The sequence below is a fragment of the Juglans regia genome, chromosome 7, assembly GCF_001411555.2.
Source record: "Juglans regia cultivar Chandler chromosome 7, Walnut 2.0, whole genome shotgun sequence".
Classification (NCBI taxonomy): Eukaryota; Viridiplantae; Streptophyta; class Magnoliopsida; order Fagales; family Juglandaceae; genus Juglans; species Juglans regia.
Window position 1 is genome coordinate 43,521,408 of NC_049907.1, and position 15,434 is coordinate 43,536,841.

At 34.3% G+C, this 15,434-nt stretch overlaps 1 protein-coding gene across 1 annotated transcript; it reads right to left on the bottom strand.

The window, feature by feature from the left end:
• Positions 1-300: 300 nt before the first annotated feature.
• On the bottom strand, positions 301-5,408 carry LOC109001999 (protein Brevis radix-like 2). The gene is made up of 6 exons (XM_018979541.2): positions 4,840-5,408; positions 4,491-4,751; positions 3,561-3,937; positions 2,331-2,466; positions 995-1,389; positions 301-697 (listed from the first exon to the last, which is right to left on the bottom strand). The coding sequence occupies exons 2-6, from the start codon at positions 4,611-4,613 to the stop codon at positions 619-621; spliced, it is 1,110 nt and encodes a 369-aa protein (XP_018835086.2). The 5' UTR covers positions 4,614-4,751; positions 4,840-5,408; the 3' UTR covers positions 301-618.
• Between the last annotated feature and the right edge of the window lie 10,026 nt (positions 5,409-15,434).

Genomic DNA, 15,434 nt, shown 5'->3' on the forward strand with positions numbered 1-15,434 from the left:
AATTCTCTCATAATATATAATAAACAATTCAACATTTTTAAATTTTAAAATAATAATAATATTAAAAAATAATATTCTAATAATATTTTATTCAACTTTTAATTTTTATCTCAACTCATCTTATCTCAACTCACTATACAAACAATACCTAAAAGGCGCCCTTTGTTTTGTCGTTGACTCGTTGGTTGTCCCATGGCAATCGGGAACTAGATTTGAAAAGGCATTTCCAAAAGTGTTATATGGGATTTTTGTTCTTCTCTAGTACAAGTTTGATTTTGATCTTTATCAATAGACTAAAGAAGGAAACAGTGCAGATGATCGAATTTTACCATCGTGATTTTTTTGGATAGGTATACTGTGGTAATTTAACATTTCCCCTGACCTTCATTTGTGCCCCCGCTAGCCAAATTACAAAGCTACCAGCAGTTAAACAGTATCTACCCAAAAAGAGAAGAGAGGAGAGAAACTAGATCTCATAATAATAATAAAGATTAAAGATTAACAAACACAAAAGAGGTATCTAAGGCATAGTTGCCATTTAAAAGATTTGGTATTGAAGCTGTGCAGGTCACCAGATTTGCTCAAGGGGGAAGACAACCACCTCAAAGTTTCGCTGAGTTACAAGTACTGTTCTTGTATCCGACCCCGGTTTCCTTCCCACCACAATCTTGCATGCATTTCTCCGAACCTTTCTCGGCTGCATAACAAGGAAATCCAAATAAATATTTGATTAAAAGGCGTGTGAAACTAATTAGTGCAATGAACTTTGTATTCAGTGACTCTCTACTCTACTAACAAAACGGATTATTGAAATTTTAAAATCCAGGTCAGTCATGATGGAATACATGCAGACCAGTTTTACAAGTGGCTTTAGTTTTTTCTATCATTCGCAAGGTATTGGAATTAACTTATGAATCAGGTGCGGACAATTAGATTTCGATAGTCCCTGCTATTCTTAAACGAAATACCAGGCCATGTACAGAAACTTGCTTACCTAAATCGGACGCGTCGAAGCTCCCTGGTGCCATCTGGCAGTGCTCTAATTGTGATGTAGACTCCCGGCTCATCCTGTTCAACCCATTCAGATTCCAAATCACTGGCATTGCTCACGGAAAGCTCTCCAGAGCGTTCTGCCTCTCTTGATGAGCTGGTCCTGACAGATCCGTCTACAGACGAGGTCTCAGTCTTTGCTCCACTGATGCTGGAAAATTTAGGTGTTGAAGCTAGACCAGCTGCATCAAAGAAATGACGGGATTGCATAGGGTGGTGGTCAAGTGAATCCGATGAAGAATAGCCCATTCCCAGTGGACGCTGGAAGTGGCGGGGCAGACGTTCTTTGCTCAGTGGTGGAGTCGCAGGGCTGTCCCTGGAAGATTCAATCTTTGAGCTCTGAAAGAGAGAGAAAGTACTTTAAATGCCAATCAATACAAATCATCCTGGCTTTCACTGAAATGCAAAGATTTCACCTAAAGAAAAAAGAGAAAGAAAGGATATAAAACGGCTTTATATGATGTTTTTACATAATGTGAAGGCAACAATCCATTCTGCCATGACTCATCACCACAGTTGATGGTTGTGAAGTTGTGCATGAAATCAAAAAATGTTTTAGGTTGTGTTTAGATGTTGAGCTGAGTTCAGTTATTTATGAATAGTAGTGAGTTGAGTAGTGGAGAGAGTTATGTGGGGTCCATCTAAACTGAGTTTAAAGTGTGCTTTGATATTAAAATGAGTTTAGTACTTTTTATGGGAAGTTGGAAAAGATTGTGGGTCTTACGTATAAAGATGTGTTAAGTTAAAAAAGGTTGTGGGTCCCACATGTAAGGAGGTTTTGAGTTGAGATGAGTTTAATATTTTGAGAGTTGGATGTTTGGATGTTAGACTCAACTTAAAATTAGACTGATTTCAATTAAGCTCAACTGAGTCTTGAACCAAACGCAGCCTTAGACTCTGTTTGTTAAGTGAAGTAGTCTCACTACTATTCACAAACAGTTCACGAACTATTCACTACTTTTTCATTATAATTCATTACTTTTTCACTACATTCACATATTACCAGATATCACCTCAGCATCCAAACATAGCCTAAGACTTTGGGGAGAGAGAGAGAGAGAGAGCAACAATGACTTCAATGAATAATTAAAATAGAATGATTTTAAAGGGATAGGAGATTAAAAATCAATTAATTCCAGGCCCAGCATATCCAGGAAACAAGCATTCAGGCAATAGTAAAAACAAGAAAAAGTAGAAGTGAAAGAAAAACTACTTGAACATTGTTTTCCTTGTGTTGCTAATGGTAAAAATTTTGCATGGTACATTGGGTTAAAGCTAACCTCATCTTCAGATCTAGGCGGGGTTGGAAGTGGGACGGCCTGGTGATTGAACCTCTGTACATTGTATAACTCCATGACCTTGTCATAGTTCTCTGCCCACCATCTTTGAGCTTGCCATTTATTAAACATTTCACGGCTAATCAAATTACAAAAATGATAATTAGAAACCGCAACCATCTACTAGAAATCATCCTTAGAAGGATGCTTGAAAATTAAATGAGCAGATTTTGACTATTTAAAAGTTCAAGCTATTTGGTACAATGAAAGAGCAGGGAACAAGTACACATTGGCTGCTAGGTCAACCGACTTGTCCATGGTTTGAGGAAAGCTAGCTTGAAATTAGCCAAAACCCACTGAAGATCATCATGAGGTAGGAAATGGAACTATCCATTCCTTGAATAGTTTATCCAATCAAGAGCTATTTACCGAATTGATTCTAGCCTGGAAAATTACATGGCCTCTTGTGGTTTGACTCTCAAAATTTATTTAATTAAAGGGTTTCGACTTTGATGTCTAGAGAAAGCATAAATTGGGGCTCTAGAATTTTACACCCGGTTTGGATACAAAAGCCCCCTCAACTCATTTAATCTAATCTAATCATTACAACTTTTTCAAATTTCCACACAAAATATAATATACAATTTAACTTTTTCAAATCACAAAACAATAATAATATTAAAAAATCATATCCTAATAATATTTTATTCAACTTTTATCTCAACTCATCTCATATCAACTTTAACAGTATATGCATTGTATTATACCGTTAAAATGCATATATTAAACAGTAGTTTTGTTGTAACCATCCTTACATATAACGAAACAAAGTAGTAATACTGATTCCAAAATATCAATAAAACTAGTTCAAATCCTTTTTTTATAAGAAAAAAAAAGTTAATTAAAAAGCGATTAATTCAAATCCAGTCAGAATTTTGTTGGTTTTATTATGTGGATTGAGAATAAAGAACATTATTTTACCCTTGAATGCTGACGTGAGAATGAGATGGTAAAGAGACAAATGCAACAAAGCGAGTTACCATACAAATGACTGTGATGAAGTAATTCCCAAGACCAAAAGTTCAACCAAAATGCTAAAATCCAACCACAAAGGACAATATGGCAATAGCTCAACCATAATTCTCACTACCACACCACAAACTTCTGATCATGCTCAGAAAAACAATCCGAATTTTTAAGAATATCACATCAATTCTAAACAATAGAAAGTACCTGAATCGAATCCGCTTGAGATCATTCCCTCCCTGAGGCAGGGAAACAAAAGTAATGAGCACACCAGGCTCCACTTGCGCCACCCATTCCTTAGGCTCGTCTTCCTCCATGAACACAATTGACTCGGTGCGTCCACTCACCGAGGCAGGTGTCCCTTCTCCACTTGAAAGCCCTTTTAACCTTGCCTCCATTTCTTTCCCCCACATCCTCGGCGTGGAGTTTGAGCTGCCCGTTCTGCGATACGCACAATGGAACCTCGCCGAGACTGAGCCTGCATCAGAGTCGGCATAGTTCCTGTTCCCGCTATCCTTCGGTGATCCCGCACACGGCTTGCAATTCTTGTAAGCACCTGAAGCCCTCAATGCGATGTCCTTGATCTGAAAGGGAAACCAATACTTTACACCCCAAGGTTCTTTTGCCCCAATAGAATGAAGGAGGAATGAGGGATGGAAGGAAAAAAAAAATCCGGGTTTTTTTAAAACTATATAATGGTTTGCAAATCTTAAAATCCTAGCCAGATTATACAGTCGTTGCAGATTTAGCGTAATTATATTCTTTCTCCACCGTCACTTCCCAAAAACTAAGAACGGAACAGAAGCCATGCCCTCTCTATGGTTACTGACGGTTCTAGAAAAAATGAAAAGAAAACGAACTCTGGATCTCATCTCCTCTGTTTGTTTGCCGACAAATCAAAGTGATATGAAAGAAAATCCACTCTGGGTCTTCTTGTTTCCCATCTATTTTCTCGTTTTACAAAATACTGACAGACTCAGATAAGCCAAACAGTAAGTATTGGTGGGTTAGAACGGTAATATTCTTTCGATTTATAGCCTCTAAGCAAGAAAAACCATACGATTCAGAACTCGGGTTTCCTATAACTTTGCCACATTTTTCATAGAATCAAACAGATACTAGTACTTTCGAGTGTACCTGTGCAGTGATCGTTTTAACTGCTTGCTTGGTCCTCGGGGTCCCAACGGCGTCGTCCTCGTCCTGTTGGTGCAGAGATCCATTGCTGTTGAGCTGCTTCGAGCACGCTATACACGTCAGCATCCTTGGAATTCGCACCCAAGCTCCAGATCAGAAGGCCTCGTTCAACTTGAACGATCTCTTTCTGGGTCAGAGCTAAAGTCTCAGATATGCTTGAATCACTGTCTCAGAGAGCTTCAGCTTGTGATAATTTCTCACACCCTGAAAAAGGAGAAGATTAACAAAAAGAAATTTGGGTTGAGGAAAGAATTACTGCAAAAAAAAGGCAGCTTTAGGCTCTGATACTTACGTTGAGAAACGAAGCTTGACTTGTTAATGAGGAGCCTCTTACGGTCGTAATATGAAGGCGAGGTAGCAAAGGTGACCAATAATGGACGAATCATCATTATGAGAGCATGGTTTCGGGCGATTTGCGAGGCTGTTTTGGCTCGAAATGCTTCAAATCACATTCAGTTTTTTTTCCTTTCTTTTCAATGCCATAAATGATCGATAAAATATATGTTGAGTGTGAGAGTGCCGATTAGAATGAGTAATGGGCACTCTCTCACTTCCTCTACGCCTCTCTCTCTCTTTGCTTATAGCCAAAGGCAAGGCATCGAGATTTGGGCAATTTTTTTATGAACAAGTTGGCCGTGGCTGTGACTGCCGCGTAGGATAATTAATTTTTGGGTGCGATCTCGTGGGGTTAGAGGCAGAGGTAGAGAGAGCTGATCGTGTGCGCGCGTGGGACGCTTTTCGTTTTTTCGGGTCGAACGCCACCAGCGCCACCCTATCTATCCGCCCATCGCGGAATTGCACAAAGAAGTTTAAAAAGGAGAATGCAAGAGGCTTGTGTATTTCTTGGGAATTGGCATGCTCTTTCAACTTTTTAAGTTACTTTTCAGAATTTTCTGAAATGTTGGGTCCAAAACTATTTATAAAAATTCAACTTTTGCTGAGGGAAATAATCTTTAATGAATTGGTCCCAAGGCCCCCCCACCCGATACAAATTTTATATATATATATAAAGAAAAATCATAACATTTGAATCCATGTTTTTTATTTATAAACATATCTATTTTAAGGAGGTCTTTATCACTATAAAAAACTAACATACAAGGAAGAATTAATAAAAATGGAATGTTTTCATAAGTCTGCGTTGAAGCTGTTGGTGAATTTTTTCTAGATTTTTTGAGATTTCAGTACAAACTTTTTTATGTTTAGAGTAAGACTTATTGAGTTTAGTAAAAAATATATAGGGTGGAATTGTTTCTAAATCATGCACTGTCTTATTTCTAAAGAATCGTAATCCACCCGATACACTTGGAGTTCAAGTTGGATGGATCGAGATTCTTTAAATTTTTTATTCAAATTAATATTGTAAATACATAAATATATTGGGTGATACTTGTAATATTTGATTAACATCTAAGAATATTTGAAACTTTTTGTACCAACAGTGATAAATATTGTAAAAATATTTCCAAAAAGTGAGATTGCGTTATGTTTGAAATGGTTAATTGGCGTCTCCTCCGTCCTCCTTGTCTATTCCTTCAAAATATATATATATATATATATATATATATATATCTGATTTTTTTGTTTGTACTAACTACTACCAATTGTTTTAGGTCTAGTTTGGATAATAACAATTTTTTTTAATATTTTAATATTATTTAATATTTAAATATTATTTTTTTATTTATTACTATTCACATAAGAGCATTAGCATTGGATTGGCTATCATATTCTTTAAATTTTGACTAATATATAACTTTTTCACATTTAGTTAATCATTCAAAACTTGAAGTCTATATTGGATTAGTCATCACACTCTCTATAATAATAAAATATTATTATTTTTTATTATTTTTATTTATTTATTAATTTTTATTTTATTTTCATAATCTTTAATAACCTCCAGCAAATCATATTCATTTTTATTTTCATAATCTAACAATCTATAATATAATAATCTCATATATATATAGATAGTAAAATCTCATATGAATAAAAATATCATATCTATAATATAATAATCTTAAAAAATACTTTTAAACTTGCTATAGTTCTTTTCATATTTGAAAAGAAGAATAGATTTACTGTAGCTTATAGTTTGGATGAAAACAATTTAGCTAATTCAATGTGGAGTAAATATAGATGATGTTTACTAAATTTAAAGATAAAAATATATTTAGCTAATCCAATACCAATGCTCTAATACATGAAAATATCTTATTATTCAAATAACTATTTTCTTCTTCAGTTCTCCTTCTATGAATTTATTTTATTTTTCCTCATAAGCTTTTAATATCCTGCTCTCGTGTGTTATGGCAGCAGTAGTAGTACAAAATTATCAATGAGAAATTCTATATCCAAATCTTACATGTATCTATTTAATTAATATAAAATTTATTATTTTTATCTTTTTATCTTAATATTTAAATATACATTTAAATAAAATAACAAATTAAATATTAATTAAATAAAAATATGACGTAAGATTTACTGTAGCACAATTATAACAAGAGAGTCTTGGCACGAAATCAACATTTATTGCAATAGTCTTTTCGCCATATTTTCAGCTTACAGAATTGTGGCAAGTGATTACAGCTACGTCTCTCTGTTCGTTGCAAAATAGACCATAATTTCTCCAACCCTTCTTCATTGCTTCAAAATTCTTCACCTGATGTTGAGTTGGACCTACCTTGTTCTCAGCACCAAATGGCAAAAACATAAAGCCAGAGAGAGACCTTTCAAAAGTGATCCAAATCTCGCAACCATCAAGTTTGGTCTGTCTAAAGAAGTCTTCTTCAAATTTATAATAATGCATCCATTTTTCTCTTGTTGGTTTGTTGGTGGTGACAAATTAACTTCAAAGATATCACAGTGATGCTTAAACTTGAGTCTTTTGCAGATGGGGAAAGATGGTTGGGTGAGGAAGCGTGCAAAAACAACCCACAACGGATCTTTTTCAAAGACAACAATTTTAAATGTTGAGTTTTGGCATTAATTAAAGATTGCGTTTGGACGTTGAGTTGAGTTGAAATGAAAATTAAAAGTTGAATAAAATATTATTTTTTAATATTATTATTATTTTAAAATTTTTAAAAATTAAATTATTTATTATATTTTGTATTAAAATTTAAAAAAATTATAATAATTAAATAAAATGAGTTTGAAATACAAACTGTTTGGCCACAGGAAAGGAGAGAGAGAGAGAATCGTCTGTCTGCATTATTAACCAATTAAGATACAGTAGCAATGAAGATTTTGATAGTTGTCACGTGGTTTCTCCAAAAACATTTAAGCCCCGGCCTTGCTCTACCCTGCCTTGAAAATATAGGCTGTTTAGCATTGACAACTCTACATGAGATGCGTATTCAAGTTATTTATTTAGGTTGGATTTAGATTCTTTAAAAGCTTAGAGAGAGAGAGAGAGAGAGAGAGAGAGGGATAGAGTGTGTTCAAGAAAACCCATTATCATGCCAAGAAAATGAAGGTCTTAGCCTTGGTTACAGGCCACATGAAGTAGGCGGAAGTGCTGGTAAATCACGATCTAGGTAGGACCCTACCACAAATTGCGTGTTTCCATGCTCCCCAATTCAGCTTCGTTCCAGTTATTATTGTACGCCTGTTCACTAAAAAGATGGAAAATATCATATTCTTTTTGTACCCATTACACTCGGCATCTCTAAATATTTACTTAACCCAAGACAATCCACTATATTTTATACTGAAGTGAAAGAAAGTGGGAGAAAAAAAGTCTTTGGTCTTTATCTCTCAACAACAGTGCTTAATTTGTCACTTTGTAATGGCAAGGCCAAAGTTTGTTTATGACCCTTTTTGACTGTGAAAAGCCAAATCTTCCACACCCAAAACAGCACATTCCCCTAGCATCAAAACTTCTTTGTCCATAAACTACATGCCAATTTTTTTTTTTTTTTTTTTAAAAAAAAAGGTATCCAGTCCTATTTAATTTCCATTGCATTTAAATATTGAGTTGAACTATTTATAAATAGTAATAAATTAATATGATAGAATGAGTTTTATATGATTCATTTAAAGTGTATTTAAATATTAAGATGAGTTTAAATATATTTATAGAAAGTTAAAAAATATTATAAGTCTCATGTATAAGAAAATGTTGAATTGAAAAAAATTATGAGTCTCACGTGTAAATAAATTTTAAGTTAAAATAAGTTTAATAATTTGAACATTTAATATTTAAATATTAGACTTAACTTAAAATTAAATTAAACTGAATTGAATTCAAACGAGTTTAACAATCAAAAGAATCATAGACCATGAAGTGAAGAGAATTCATGAAGTCAAAACTACAGTGCATGTCCGTACAATTTGAAAAGGATGGGTGATATATATCAAGAAAGATGAAAAGAAAGTGGAACAGGGTGGCTTGCCGCTGCAGGAAACCAAGGCCCTTAAAATAATAGGTGTTCCCTAACGAGGAAGAGGAAGGTATTTATGATGCCTGTGGCTGTGGACCACATTGCCACACTCTAACATGTGCAAAAGATAGAGACTTGGTGTTTGATTTTTTTAAGGCCTCAACAGCACAGGAATTTTGGCAGGCAAACAGGGGAGTCGAGAGAAACTGAGAAATGAAGTGCAGTGCAGTGCATGCAGGAGGTGGTGCTTTCAATTATTCAACATGGCCCTCCCTAGTGCTACAGTGGTAATTAATGGCGCTGTTGTACCAAAAGGGTTTAAAAAAAGTGGGTGGCTGGTGAAAATTTAACTGGAGTACTTCTCTGTCTCTGATTGTGATTGAATCTTATCTTCTTCTTCTAGCCTGCACACCCACGAGAATTGCACGTATTTGTCGATTAATTGCATTGATGCAACAATGTCCATGCATGCATTAAACAGGACTTTTTTTCTCCCATATTGGTACCATCGACCGTGAAAATCTAAGGAAACTTTATCTATTCATTATTGTCTTGGGTTGCCAATTGCATGAACGTGCATATTGCATGAGGCCCAAAATTCAACAGAACTTTCATTTTTTCTTCCGCCATATACGCTAGAGGTAAATAATGCCAATATTCTCAAGATCTTTTTTTTTTTAAATAATCGTAAATGTCCGGATCAGCTTATACGCACCTTGACTTAATTTTATTGGATCATAAAGTTAATGACTATGTAAATCTCTAATGATCTTAAGGAGACTTGAAGTTATGACTATTGAATAATAAATCCAAGACCGGACCAATTTTCTCAAGATCTTCGAATGGCAAGAGAAAAAAAGGGTGGTCGAGTTGACATTTGAAATTCATCTGTGTCATATCTTTCTCCCATTGGGTATGCCCTAGACTCGTGTTTGTTTATAATTCACTCAAGTTGCTTTTGGGGGGTGGGGGGCAATCTATGAACTGAAGTCATGTCTGTCATGCGTTGTCCCCAGCAAGAACCAATTATCTGAAAGCAAATTAAAGCATTTAACCAAAACATTGATGAGACCAGATCAGCAGGATAAGTTATAATAAGGTTCGCAAGGATCAAGTACTGTTATTCTTGCAGCTTTGATGTGTTATAAATGCATTTTCCAATTTGTGAACATGGTGAATCACAATCAAATCACATCACGGTTCTCTCGGATTAGGATTGCATTTCAAGTAGGGGACCAAAAGTGCAAGGTTTTTTTTTTAATAATATTTATAATTATAGAATGTGTAAATTATATATATATATATATTTTAATATAATGAGTAGATTTGAGATTCACACGACAATATTTAGTTTTAATTTGTTTTGAGGAGATAATGCAAAACTTATACATCCGAAAATTACATGCATAATACCCATTTTTCAATAATTAACTTTTTTTTTTATAATAATATATGGCGTGTATTTTGCTTGGTGTGTATTTTAATGACCTATAACAAATCATTTGCATTACAATTTAAATTGAACACCTTATACTTAGTCATCCAAACCAATGTATACGTGAGGCTTGAATTCACCCATTATATGAAAGATGTTTATATTAGGATTTTCCATGATACATGAGTAAGGTTTCGTTTAGATACAGAAATACTTTCAACTCATCTAATTCAATCTCATTATTATAATTTTTTTTAATTTTCATATAAAATATAATAAATAATTCAATTTTTTTAAATCTCATAATAATAATAATATTAAAAAATAAAATTTTATTTAAATTATCTAAAACTATCTCTATCTTATTATCCAAACGAATTATAAATAAACAATAAATATCATGATAAACGTACGAGAAATACAGTAAATAGGTTTAAAATCTTATATTTTCGAAGATGGCTACATTTTTTTACCATTGATTTGAAACAACCGTGTGTATGCTAGTTGTAAACAGCTTGTTGTATGCTAGTTGTTCATGGACAAAAAAGGAAGGAGACATCGGAATGGGATACGTGTCAGATTGGGAAAACTTCATACAAAACATGGGTTTCAAGGCCCACCCATGACTTACCCATAAGGAAACCCATTTATTAGCCCATTCCCAAACAAAATGGACCCACCAATCCAATCACCTCAAACAGGCATTATCTCAAACAAGGACCCACCAACTGCGTCACCAACCACCAATCAACAGTCGCAAGTCATTATTCGTTAGCCCGGTTCCCAAAATGGGCCAACCGGCCCAACCCAGATTGAGTGGCCCCACCAATCAACGGCTATCAAATGGTCTTAAACCTCCGTCAGTCCTGTGTTTGCTTCCTTCGAAAAGTATTGGATGGTTTATACAGTGAATTGAAATGAGATGAAAAAAATAAATTAAAAAACAAATAAAATATTATTAAAATATTATTTTTTTAATATTATATTTTATTTAAAAAAATTAAAATTTTTATAGTATTTTGCACTATGTTTAAAAAAATTATAATTATTAAATTAGATAAGTTGTTGTAATTATTATTATGAGTAAAGTTATAGAACAACTTATTGTAGCACATCGATCATAGCACACCTGAACTAGCTTCTTTTATTTTATTTTTTTTCCTCCACACACCGTAGCACATCAACCGGTCCACACGTCAGTTATGTTGCCAACAGTAGGTTGATGTAAAGATTTATTATTTTTAAATCAGATAAGACGAGATAAATCAATATCTCATTCGAAACGAGGCCTAAAACTCCACCAAAAGCAAAAGCTATCATCTTTCTGCCTTAAAACGACCAGTATATCTCAATAAAGGGTAATGTTTCTCTCTAATTAACACTAGAGGGTGGCACTTTCTGGTCTCTTCAATTGCCTATAGCATGTTGCTCCCTTCCTTCTGATGGCAAGAATTTTCCTAGGAAAAAAACTTCGCGTTTGGAATAATCAATGGACTACTTCCCTTAATTAATAGCTCCAGTAAAGAAGTTTCATCTCTTTATACTGTAATCCGCCTAGAAAATTGAGAGTTTCGAACTAAAGTCGGATTCAGAAAGGTATTGTTAATCACTAGTATGCATCCCATTTGACGGAAAAAATCTGCCAAAACTGACAAGAATTTTGGTTTCGATGTCGCTAACCGAAGCAAAAATCCGAAGAAGAAGAAGAGATTGGTAAGATGAAGGGCAGTCTTAAGAAGGAGGAAACATCAATGACCTATAAGGTTGAGAAGAAGGGCAAGTGGTCGTGCGTGGACAACTGATGTTGGTTTATCGGCCGCATTTGCACGATTTGGTGGGTTTTTTTTGTTTCTGTACAACGCCATGCCGGCGTCTTTCCCTCAATACGTGATGGAGGTGATCCCGGGCCGCTTCTGGACCCGTCGGGCATGAAGTTAACGAAAGAGGGGTGGGTTGGGATCGTCATGGGCGAACTCGAATTGTGGGCGGGGCACCCCTGTGCCGACTGGCTGTTCCGGAAGCACCTCTATGGCAGTACTTTCGGCGAAGTGTATAAAAGGTAATTCCATCATTTATCGTTTTCGTTATTCGTGTCTAATGCAAATGTGTATTTTTGGTGTCATGTTGTTAGTTTTGGAGGTGAACTATTATTTCAATATTCCGGTGCAATACTTCCTTCTAAACTTTTTGTGCTGTAGCCTGTGGATAATGGTCCTGATGGTTGTATTTATATAGAATTTATAAGGGAGTCAACTAGTTTTTTTTTTTTTTTTTTTTGCAGTGAATGAGTGACTCCCTGTTACAAGCTGTTGACGTTAAGCAAGTTTCCTTCTGGATAATGCGTGCAGAGTTGCTTTGATATGGCTAGTGGACCTAAGCCTTGGTTATGATTGTTTTTTACTTCTTTTTTCTTTTCTCTCTATTAGTAGATTGTCAATTATGTATGTTCTCTATTTTTGGCAACTAGTTAAGTAAAAACAAATGGTTGATTGCCAACCTATCTGGAGGTGTCTGAGATCGTTTGTTGGTGCGGAAGATGGGAGGAAATGTTCAATGGGAGTTGCCATGCATACGAAATGTTCAAAAGTAGTTAAGATGCTTTTATTTCAATTGACTATCAGATGGACAAAAAGTGGAAATTTTTTCCATTGACTTTGGTTGAGAACTTGTTTTCTCAAGTAAACTATGTTGGAAAAACTTTGAGTCAACGTGTGTACTTGGTGATGATTAAAACCAAGAGCATTTTGTGGATTCATATCACTTCCTATGTTGACATTATATATTTTTTAGTCAATTTCACAATGTTATGCAATTAGCTCTTAGCATTTAGAAGTAAAAGTTAGCTAAAATCTTATGGAATGATTATATTTGTTTGGTAAAGATGTGGCAGTGGCACACTCATCTGAGATCAAGAGAATTGACTTTCAAGTAAGGCAATAAATTATATTCAAATCTAGTAATTCCCCAAATTCATTTTCTATGACATAGACATACTGCATGTTTTGAAATTTGGGGTTGATATCTCAAATAACCTTTCGAGTGCACCCAAAATGGATCATACCTGATGGGATTTTAAGCTAAAAGTTAGTACTAAATTAGGATGGACAAATAGTTTAATGAGTGTATTGGTTGTTGGTTGCATGCACAAGGATGTGTGTTTACAGAAATCCCAAAAACACTGGTGTACCTGGGTTTTGCCTAGTTCTCATCTATAAAATCCTTATTTAGAAAAAAAAAAAAGAGACAAGGAACCTAAAAAACATGGTGACTAAGTCAAAGAACTGGTGAAATAACTGATCATGTGTCATTGGTGGTTGATCCAATTCCGTACTCATATCCACACACACTCACATTATATTTATAATAGCTATGAATTAAGAATAATTTTTTTATAAGTAAGAAGATATTTTATTGATATTGTGAATTAAGAATAAACTATCATCCAAATAAATGTTTTGAATGCTTGTTTCTTTATTTTTTCTCAGGAATGCTCGTGAGTCTCTTATACCAGGTATGTGTTGTCCCCCTGTCCTTTCCCGTATGGTTTATAAATGAGAAGGATATGAAAAAGTAAAATAATATTATAGTTTCCAAAATTTTCACTAAAAATAAATAAGAATTGTATAGAAAGTAGAACCAAAGAGAGAAGGAATTTGTATACTTTGCCTTTGGTTTCCTCTAGATAAGCTCGTGTCTAATATGTCACTTTCTCTTCCCAAAAGTAAATTATATTGCTCCAGTTTGCACAAAAATATATTGACTTCCACTCTATGGTTTGATCAATGCTGATCAACTTCTTAAAAACAAGTGTTAGTTTAAATTTGTGTGCTCGGGATCAATAAACTTATGTTCTTAACCATTCGTTAATATGCAGGGTTAAGGGTCTTAATGTTGCAAATATTACCTATCGTGATACGTAGACTGAATACCTTTACATGAGAATTGAGGGTATCAGAGCTGTTGCATAACATAAAGTTTACTTTGCCGGATCAGTTTTAGATCTGCTTCAATTTGTTGCTCCTAAAATGATGGCACGTAGCAGTGCTCATTTCTCATGGAATTGTTGACAATAATTTGGATGACCCAGAATACAAACACTAAATGTTTTAATGGTTGATTAATTGGAAAAATATTTTGTATAAGCTACCCATATAATATTGCATGCCTTTGGTGTTCCTGTTTGTAGCCACCTTTCTGTGAGATTTTACCATCGTGTTTGATATTTTCTTAAATAACTTAGAAAACTACACAAACAAAGGCTATACATATTCCCTTCTATAGGGGCATGGCACATTTTATATAGAGATTCATTGGTTTGCATGCGATTAATAAGTCAGATAGAGATTGAATTCAGGTTGAAAATATTAGATGGGGCTCTTGAATATTGGTTTATATATTTGAATTGGCGGAGGTTTGAAATAATATTTGCAAATTTGTTTGAAAATAAAGAAGTTCAAAAGATTTGAACATATTTAGCCTTGGAGTATAGCATGAATTATGGACATGAATTAAAAGTGAAGGGGTGTACATGAAGATGCCGTTTATGAAGATGTGTTTATGGAGCCCGACATTGTTGTTTTCATTATATTTATATTTCAATAATGGCACTTTTGTAAATAGGTGAATGTCATTTTTGTAATATTTGATTAATGACAAACTTGTAAATATGTATTTGTATATAAGGCAAGTGTGCCTTCACGAATCACAGAGTGCAAGTCACTTTACCAAATTGAAGTCACGATCCTGGGAGAGAAACGGAAGGGGTTTTCAAACCTTAGTCTTACCAAGATCAAATTGGAGTTTGAGGAGATGATCAGTGTGGTTTCATTAGAGGATAATACGAAGAAGTCAATCCATATTTTGTGCAATGATCAACAATTGTAAGTGATTATAAACTCAAGTTTTGATACATTCTTCAATAATAAAGACTCCTAAATTGTTTCTGCAGTGAATGTAGACTATTAGGGTCGAACCAAGTAATTTCTTGTGTTGATTTCGCATTTCTTTTATTATTCTTACTTTTATTTTGGTATTGCATGAATATATACTGTGATTTTGGGT

What these genes read in the sequence shown, in the direction of transcription:
- LOC109001999 (XM_018979541.2), bottom strand. Translation starts at nt 4,613, where the DNA reads ATGCTGACGTGTATAGCGTGCTCGAAGCAGCTCAACAGCAATGGATCT. An exon ending in CTCAAGCGGATTCGATTCAG is followed by an intron (nt 2,467 to 3,560) that starts GTACTTTCTATT and finishes TAATTTGATTAG; the next exon opens with CCGTGAAATGTTTAATAAAT. An exon ending in CTTCGACGCGTCCGATTTAG is followed by an intron (nt 698 to 994) that starts GTAAGCAAGTTT and finishes CTTGTTATGCAG; the next exon opens with CCGAGAAAGGTTCGGAGAAA.